The 9,680-nt window shown below is 33.7% G+C and overlaps 1 protein-coding gene across 7 annotated transcripts in view; it reads right to left on the bottom strand.

Annotated features, from left to right (window-relative positions):
- Positions 1–5,268: 5,268 nt before the first annotated feature.
- Positions 5,269–9,680, bottom strand: part of BLTP1 (bridge-like lipid transfer protein family member 1) — a 221,537-nt gene continuing 217,125 nt past the window's right edge. For all 7 annotated transcript variants that reach the window (XM_063107237.1, XM_063107240.1, XM_063107239.1 and 4 more), the window contains 2 exons: positions 8,299–8,464; positions 5,269–5,881 (listed from right to left, as the gene is read on the bottom strand). In XM_063107237.1, coding sequence (XP_062963307.1) covers positions 5,665–5,881; positions 8,299–8,464 — 383 coding nt within the window. In that variant the 3' untranslated portion in view covers positions 5,269–5,664. The remainder of the gene's footprint in view (positions 5,882–8,298; positions 8,465–9,680) is intronic.

Genomic DNA, 9,680 nt, shown 5'->3' with positions numbered 1-9,680 from the left:
AGATACAATGAAAAAATAAGTAACGTTATACATTATACAGTGAAAAGTGCTAAAAAGAAATGATAAAGCAGAGAAGGGGGAGATACAGTTTGAACATTTCTAATCCAAAATGCTCCAAAGTCTGACACTTTTTGAGTACCCACGTAACATTCAAAGGAAATGCTCATTGGAGCATTTTGGATTTTTGGATTAGAGATGCTTTATCAGTTAAGTATCTGTAAATATTCCAAAAAAAAAAAAAATTAGAAATCCAAAACACTTCTGGTCCTAAGCATTTCTGATAAGGGATACTCAACCTGTGTAATACTTATAGGGAAGAGGGTTGACATTTCAGATAGAAGGTTTAAGGAGTGCTTCACTGAGAAAGCTACTGCTAAAGACCTGAAAAAAATGAACTTTGGTCGTTGCCTGGCCCTCTGAGCCTCAGTTTCTTCATCTGCAAAATGGGCATACATTATCCACGTCAGGCAGTCATTGGGAAGAATATATTAATTGATAGTTATAAACACCTTAGTAGTATGTTACCAGTAAATACTTAGGATTATTATTTTATTTCATATACGAATAAGTACTACTTAAGTTTTATTTTATTTATTTATTTTTGGTGGCTGCCAGGTATGAGGATCCAAACCCTTGAGTACTATTTAAATTTTAAAGATAATTTTTAAATGTTTGTCACAAAATTTAACACATAAAACTTCCATGACTGAAGTTGAAGAAAATTTGGAGAGATGGTAGAAACTTCATTTCTGCAATTGATCACAAGATTGCTGTTACAGTTTATGATTTGCCTTTTGCACCACCCATTTCATGTTGGTTGGCCCTTACTCAGTGTCTCAGATGATTGGGGCTTCTTATACAGTGGAATAATCTGTCAAGAACTGTGAAGGGTTTGGGATTTTACTCTATTTGAAAGCTTTAGTTAGCCTGCCCGAGTTTCATGGATGCTGGCAGAAGACATGAGACTCCTGTGTCAGAGACAAAGGACTTTGTTATTCATATTTGTACAGTTCCCCCTGTCCCGAGATTCCACGGAGGCTGCATGTACACAGCCAGGTGAATGTTGCACACACAACAGATTACATTATAAAACTCTGAGTTTAGGGAACTCTAATCTTATATAATAGACAGAGGGAGACACACTATCTTCCGAGGATGTGGGGAGATCTGGCCTTTGCTCTGGGAGGAGACACTATCTATTTTCTAAGATTGGTTGCCATGCAAATATTCTTGAAAATATATTCCTAAACAAAGGGCAAAAATGCAAGGAACCCATGGAGAATATCTTCCAACATAATCTAATCTTCATTTCTGAGAGAGCTGAACATTAACAGACATGCATATGGTTGCTACACATACTCTGCCACTAATTTAGGAGCATTAAGGGATTACTTCAGGGATCACCTTGGAGCCATCCACACTCCTGCCTGCCTCCATTGTGTAACAGCAACCCTATTTCCCCTAATGATTAGATTCAGTCACTGTAGTCAACAAGTTATTAACAATTCAGCCAGTTGACATCTAGAAACCCAAATGACTAGGTGGCAGCCTCAGATTTTAAGTTAACGGAACAATTGTGTCCACAGTGGAAACATTCTTCCTTGAATACTAAGAGCTCTAGGTAGCAGAACTGGACAGAAAACACACATCTTGAAGGAATTTATTAGATTTAATAGTGAGGTGAAATTCCCATTTTCAATCCTCGGTTACTGGACCCCATGTATTTTGTTTATGAGAAAAAGAGTATGAGATACTGATGACTAGTATCTACTACAGTCTAGAGTGTAGCATTTCAGTTGTTTCTTTCCCAGTTCAAGGAACCACTGAATCTTCAGTATTAAGTCCAGCTACATCTGGGTTATGATAAAACTAGTAAAACCCATGGGCATCAGCTTTCTTTCTTTCAGTATAAGGTGGGTAAATTTTCATTCTGTTAAACAATGAATAAACCTGTTAACAGGAAACAGTTGACAGTAAAGTGTTTAAACAGAAAACTATAAGTATTCATGTTTGATGCTTAAGGGGTCCATAAATATCATCTGCTTCCTCCTCTCCATAGGCTGAAACTGAGAGACACAAGTATCAGAGAGGTGGAAGCTAGAGAAAAAGAGTCAGCTTTATTGCTTAAAGAATCTAAATTGGCAGATGTGTGGCCAAATAGGGTTGCAATGTTCTTTCAATAAACTTACTCTATTAGTGCAAGCTAGACAAATCCTGTTGCTGCTTACAGCATGCTCAAGAAAGGATATCAGAATTGCATCCTCCTTGCAGGAAGACTAGCTTCAAAAGTTGAAAAGTGGAAGGGGCTGAACTCATTTTCTTGTCCCCAAATCACTAAACAGATCAAGACCTTTTTGGGGAGGAGTGAATAAGGGGTTTCAAGAGAAACTGGGTTATTATTATGGTGGAAATCCCTCTAAATGGAAACATGAAGTCAGGGGAAAGGAGCTTATCAAGGAGAATTAGTTGAGCAACTTTGTCTATCTGTACCATTCCATTTGGTGGGTGACTTGACCTGTATTCATTCTGAGAGTCTGAGCTTTGTTGTTATTACCTCCTAACACCACTCCCCACATGTAGCCCACTGGGCATACACTTAACCACCCATCTCTATTTGCTATTACTCCTGACAGCATTTGCTCTTTTTGGTGCTTCTTAACAGCCCTTTACTCCAAAAATGCCTCCCAACATCTGACAGTTCTGTGAGAGCTTTCCTAAGGGTTTGTTACTTGTCATTGTCTGAACAAGCTATTTGAACTTAAGTGCAAAGCCATTCCTGGCCTTGAGTTGCTTGACTCTCTGACCTGAACAGGTAAAGCAGATGAAACTCACAAACTAGAACTTAATGGTTATTGCTCAGTTGAGGATTATGTAGCCATCTGTTAGACAGTTTTGGCAAAGGAAACACCACACCTGAGGTCGCAAAAGAAAAAAAATTAGAGGTTCTCCTTAATGGATTTTAGAATAGTGCTAGTGACATAGGGATGAGTAGCTCTCAGACTGCAGAGGACACAAAGCATTCTGGGTATGGCATTATCTATTATAGAAAATGGCCAATCCACACAGTTAATCAGGTTTTTTCTATCAAATTTTAGAAGATACCACTCTATTGTGAAGATGGAGAATATTTTAAAACAATTCTTTTTGAAGTGTGGTTCATGGACTCAGGACACTTCCTGAGTCATTACTCTCTGTGACAAGTACAGAAATTGAGAGTACATGTTTAGAAACTCATAGTAAATGACAGAACACCACAATTGACTCTAATAATTAAACATAAGAGCTTATATTTTCTATGTCCTTGTGTAGTTTTTTTTTTTTCACTTTGAATAATTGATTCTTATTGTATTTTACAAGATTATTGCTTTACATCAGACTGGAATTTTTTTAAAAAAATGGTTCTCTCTACAGATACTTAGCAAATCAGCACTTTAGTGAGGGTAGAAGTTCAATCTTTACATACAATAGAACAAAATCCTTTACATTTTGTTATGTTATTGAACATTTTACATTATCTGGATTATCATGTGACTTACTGAAATAGAACAAGGTACATGATAGGAAAAAATAATTTTAATAGACTGGAAACTTTATAATCTAGATAGCTGTCTGTATCTTGCTTTTTTCATTTATGAGTAAATCTTAGAGAGCATCCTTGTTCTTTTTTTACAGTTGCATACTATTCCACTGAATGGGTCTATCAAACCAGTATTTTAACTTGACTTCTATTGATGTCCATTTGAATTGTTTCCAACCATTTATTACAAAGAATACCGAAATGAACATTCTTGTATAATTATTTTACACATATGCAAGTATATACAGTAGTGAGACTGTTGAGTAAGAGATTGTATGCCTTTGTAATTTTGAGCTATTGCTTAATTGTCTTTCATGGAGGATGTAACAATTTACATTCCCATCAGCAGTGCAAAAATAAGCTGGTTTTCTCATAGCTTTGTCTAATAGCCCCAGAAATTTTGAATAGTTACAGATTTATTTTAAATTGCCCCTTTCTTTTCGATAGCATTATCATAGTAAGTCCCAGAAACAGGACGAGTTTATATTTGTCATCTTTTTGGTAATTATATCAATAATATTGAAAGCCATGGGAAATTTTTATTACTTAGAACTATTGGCATAATGTTTCTTTGAAGGAGAGAATTAACACGTGAAATTGGACTCATATATGGAACTAATTTCTTTAATTGATTTTTACTTTGTTTTGATAACTGTGGCAGTATTATCTTAGACACTAGAACCAAAGTAGACATAGAATTTGCTTCTCTGGTAGGCTTGACCAATAGAATGAAGGTATTATAGGCAAAGGTAGCTGAAGGGGGATTCAGAGATCAACAGATGGCAGATAAGATGATCTAACAAAAAGAATACAAAATTAGGACTCCAAAACTAGGGTTTTAGTTGTGTTACTAAGTTGCTGTGTGACATCAGGCATTAAATTGGTAATTCCCCTACCAACACTTACTAAATATATGCCCTTGGCTAAGTACCTTGGCTCTTCTGGAGTATTTTTGTTTGTTTAATCTGTCAGAGATAATACTGCCTTATCTTCCTAAATGCAAGGGTCTGTATCAGAGGCTTTCTTGAGGTGTTTTCTAGTTCTAGGTTCTTCATTTCTACTGTTTACTCAATCTTTAAACTGACAGTACTGACTTGGCTAGATTTCCAACTTGAGTTGTTATTAACATTATAGCTATGCTTGAATAAGAAATATTATTTTAGATCTTTCTGTCCTTTTAAATTCTTTTTATTATTCTTATGCATGTAAGTATATGTTTTATATGAATATAATACATAAAACATTTACACATTATATATATACCTTCATATGCCTAAAAGCATATAAACACATATGTAAGGAATATACTATAATAATAAAAATGAACAGTTGTGTACTCACCACTAGTTTAAGCAACAGAACAATACCTAATATTTCTGAAGCCTCTGGTGTGCCTCTCCCTGATTGTATCCTCCTTGAGCTAATTTTTATAAGAATTGTAAGTGTTTTTATATAATTTTTAAATTTTTACAAGTACTCATCATCTTTTATGAAAGCATTTGATAACTGTGATAGAGGATGGGCATCAACTAACTATAGGCTATCAAAGGAGAAAAAGATTAAAAAACAATGACAGACTGAAACCATTATTGTGACTTTATAATAATAATTACAAACAATATTATAGTAGTATACAGTCACATAACAATTACTCAAACAATATACAAATAGGTATTTATACAAGTCTGTGTTTAAAAAAGGAAAAGCAATTAATGACACCCCCAAATCACTTTATCAACAAGATTTTTTCTAAAAGTTATGGCCAATAACAAAAAAAATTCACAGTTATTCGGCAAATATTTTAAAGATGCATGAATCATATTGCACATGATACAGTTATAAACCCTAATGAGCACATTTACATATTTTAATCTAGTTTTTCACAAAATTTACATTATCATGCAATACACTTCACTGTACACAGATTGGTAGAACTAGAATAAACAGGTTAACTTAAAAAATTTTAATATAATGGCCACAAAACTAGAATTATTTTAGTTATATTTAAAATTATGCTAAAAAAACACTCCAGGGTAATAAAACTTAACAGATACAATCATAATTTGTTCACAGATCAAGTTACTTTTTTAGTGTTCTTCTTTGTCTTTTCCTTTCTTCTCCTTTTCATCCTGTAGTGAAGTACCAAGCTTTTTGATAAGAACTGACAGAACCTTGTCCAGTGGATCCATGACTCCTCTCTGAAGCCATTTAGGAATAGTAGTCCTGGCATGATGAAAGCCCAATTTTTGAAGAATATAATCAACGCCTACTGGATCAATCTTTCTTCCAGTCCAAGAAATTAATCTAAAATAATAATTATAGATAATTATTAAGGAGTATAATGCCCAAGCACAGTCCTGAAGGTAGGTAAACAACATAACTAAGCCTCCATAATATACTCGAGACAAAATATTTTCAGTAGGTGCATTTGAATAATTGAACCTATAAATTCCTGGATTCACTATAATAATAGCATTCAAAAAATAATATACACGTGATTATAAATATCTTTGACAGTCTACACACAACAGTAGTGTTTACTGAAGTTCATTCTGACTAATTTATTTTAGGCCTGTTACATGGTCATCTTAAACATTCAAAAGGACACTTGGTTAATTTTAAAAGATTTCACAAACGTGGCATAACCAGCGGGGGACAGGGAGGGAAAGTCTAAAATTTACTGAGTGCTATGTGCTAAACATGTTTGAAGGGAGAACCATATTCTCCCTAATCCTGATATTTCCTTCCATGTAGAGGAACAGCTATTAGTGAAACACTCCTGGTTTTTCTCTGCCCCTGTGTTGATGATTTATCTGCTTGGCAAAATTAACAGAGGAACTGAGTAATGTAGTTTTCAGTACCCTCCTCCGTATGTTCTCTTAGTAGCCACTCATTTTGGTGTATTTCTCCATACCATAGGTTTTTTAAAGGCAGGCTCCTAAACAGTTTAGCATGAGAGCATTCAGTGCTGCCTGAGGCTAGATGAGTACACAGAGCTGCTAACTGCACAACTCCAGGACCCTTCCCCACTTTGAGTTCTGCATCACTGAGGCCCTGTAGGTAATTCCAAACCTGGACTTTGTAGTAGAAAGCCAACATTGCCAGACATTGAAACCACATTCTCTGTTATCAGCTTTATCAGTATTTAAACTGTCATTTTAATTCCCAGCTGCCTCTCTCCCACTGTTTTAACTGGTCCTGAACTCAAGTAGGGGAATATTAAAAGCATTGATCTCCTCAAACTCAATTAAGCATTTTTCATTAATTAATTCATGTAACCAGTGTAACAACCTACAACGTAGGTAATACCATCTTTCAAATTTTTTATATGAAGCAACTGAGGCAGGGAGAGGAGAGATGTTAGGGTCTTTTGGCCTAGACTACTCAACAACTAAGTGATAAAGCTGGGCTTCGAGTCACAGCTCTTAACCATGCTCTATACCACTATACCATATTACTTAACTAGTTTCTGTTATTAGTTTGCTAATAAAGGAATACAGTAACTATTTTTATACTCATTTGAAACAATTCATTTTATGTTCAATTTAAATATATTCACTCTAAAAAATATTTAGTCAATTCCATTTTAATTATTTAGATTTATAAATACAAAACATTGATTTTTCAGTTTTCTGTATTATGGACCTTTGCAATATTTTAATATTGTTCCTAAATACTGACACTGTTAATATTTCTCATGAATATATGTACTATTAATACTAAAGTGTTCAGCTGATTTGGTTACAACAAATTTTACTGAATACAAATTACTAGCACAAAGTCATTACTTTCTGCTTCTACAAGAGTCCATTGTATAATGGAGATTTTGCTATTTTTGAATTGTTCTGTGGCATAAGTATGTCTCAATAATAATCTTATCTAAATAAAATCTAGATAGTTTTGCAGAATGCTGTGCTGGGGTGTAATGGACTTTTTTTGATACTGTTATTCGAGGATTCAGACAGTTATATGCTGATTAACGAAGCAGATGAGAGGAAAGAGAAAAAAATAAGACTGTGAATATTAATCACAAACAAAGACACACAAAGCAAGTATTACTAGTTACAGCAACTATTATAAATATAACTAAAACTAGAAAATACTTATGAAAACAAGTTGGATGTAATTGGGATCATGATTATAGCAGAACACAACTCAGTAAGGGAACTTGAATCTGACAGCACTGAATTCAGCATTTTAGGCATGGTTTTATATTGCTTGGTATGGAGACAGAAGGACACTGTGACACTGTAGGTTCTATTACATTATCATAACATATATTCTGTGAGAAGCTATAACAGTTCCTTAAAGATGATGTATGACTGCTACTGCATCTTCCAAAACTAAGTAATAAAACAGTTTACTATAGCTACCTCAACACCAGACAGCATCATCCCAGTGAGAAGGTGAAAAAATAACAGCAACAGTGGAAGGGGAGTTATTCTCACATTTTAGTTATTAACTGTCAGAATGTCACACAGTGGACAGCTGATCAGTGCTGAGCTATTTATTCTCAGTGTTTGTGCTTCTTTTCCCTGTCCTAGAAGCACTTACAAAAGCAGAAAGGAGCAGCAAAAATAGCAGTCAGAAGCTACAGAAGTTACATGTGACTAACTTCTAAATATATTTTTTGGAAACCATATTTAACCTACATTATTCTTAACCTTTTTCTCATAGTAATCCCTTAGGATATGGATAAAATATGTACACCTGTTACTTACCTAAGAGTGGGTTCTAGATGCCATGTATTGCACATAAAATCTCTCCAATCCACAGTAGTGTAAGTGATGCTATCTTCTCTGTCTTTGTCAGAGGAGTTGTCATCATGTATAATAATTGGACTTTTCTGTCCTGGTCGAGTAGATAAAATCCGAGGTGGAAAAATGGCTATAATGAAAATGACATTTTAAAATGATAAATATATATCTTATATAAATCACCATAAGAACAGAATAATTGGCTCCATCTCTCATTTTATCTATGGCCTGGCCAATGCTTCATTTAATTAAAGTTCTTAAAAAGGAATATTTAAAAATAAGCCATAAATAAATACTAATTATTCATATTTCTTTGAAAAAAACAATGTCAACACTAATGGTTAAGAATTCTGAGCTCAATGATTTGATAGCAAGCACGGGGTGCGGAAATTGGTAGTTAGGTTTTCTAAAGAATGGCTGTAGGTAGATGACTTTTTAAACAGCTTTGTTAAGATATAATTCACATACCATATAATTCACTAATTTAAAGTATATAATTCAATGGTTTTTATATGTTAATTGCTATATATATTTGAACAGTGGTACTAACTTAGGAGTTTTTTATGTAAGCAGCCATTTCACTCTTCATAATGAATGCCCAAGTAAATGTTTTATAAGATAAACTTCTTTTATGATTAAAAAAGTTAGGTTTATTTTTATCACCTGGACAAGGAATCAAGATAAAATGTGAATACTATTGTCCCATTATCTCGTAGGCAATATATAATTGGGTCTTGTTTTTTAATCCATTCAACAAGTCAATATCTTTTAAGTAAGGAATTCAGTCCATTGACATTCATGGTTGTTATTGAAAGGTATTGCCTTACTCCTGACATTTTAATAATTGTTTTATGGTTGATTTATATATCCTCTGTTCCTTTCTTTCTCTTTTATTGTTTGCTTTGCTATTAGACTTTGAACAAATAACCTAATATTGTGATTTGCATTAGAAAAGAACAATCCAATTGCAAAGTTAGTAGACAAAAAGATAATAATGATAAGAGTGGAACTAAATGAAATAGATTCCAAAAAAAGATAACAAAAGATTAACAAAATGAAAAATTGGTTTTTTGAAAAGATAAATTGACAGACCATTAGTTAGACTAAGAAAAATAACAAAAATCAGAAATGAAAAAGGAGAAATTACAACTGATGCCATAGAAATACAAGGATTCATTAGAGACTATTATGAACAACTATACACCAACAAATTGGAAAACCTAGAGACAATGGATAAATTTTGGGACACATACACTCTACCAAAACTGAACCAAGAAGAAATGGAAAATCTGAACAGACCAATAATGAGTAATGAGATTGAACCAGTAATCAGCAGTCTCCCAACA

This window comes from Cynocephalus volans, chromosome 9 (genome assembly GCF_027409185.1).
Source record: "Cynocephalus volans isolate mCynVol1 chromosome 9, mCynVol1.pri, whole genome shotgun sequence".
Classification (NCBI taxonomy): domain Eukaryota; kingdom Metazoa; phylum Chordata; class Mammalia; order Dermoptera; family Cynocephalidae; genus Cynocephalus; species Cynocephalus volans.
The sequence above is the reverse complement of the archived record's forward strand: the minus strand, read 5'-3'. Positions and strand labels throughout refer to the sequence as shown.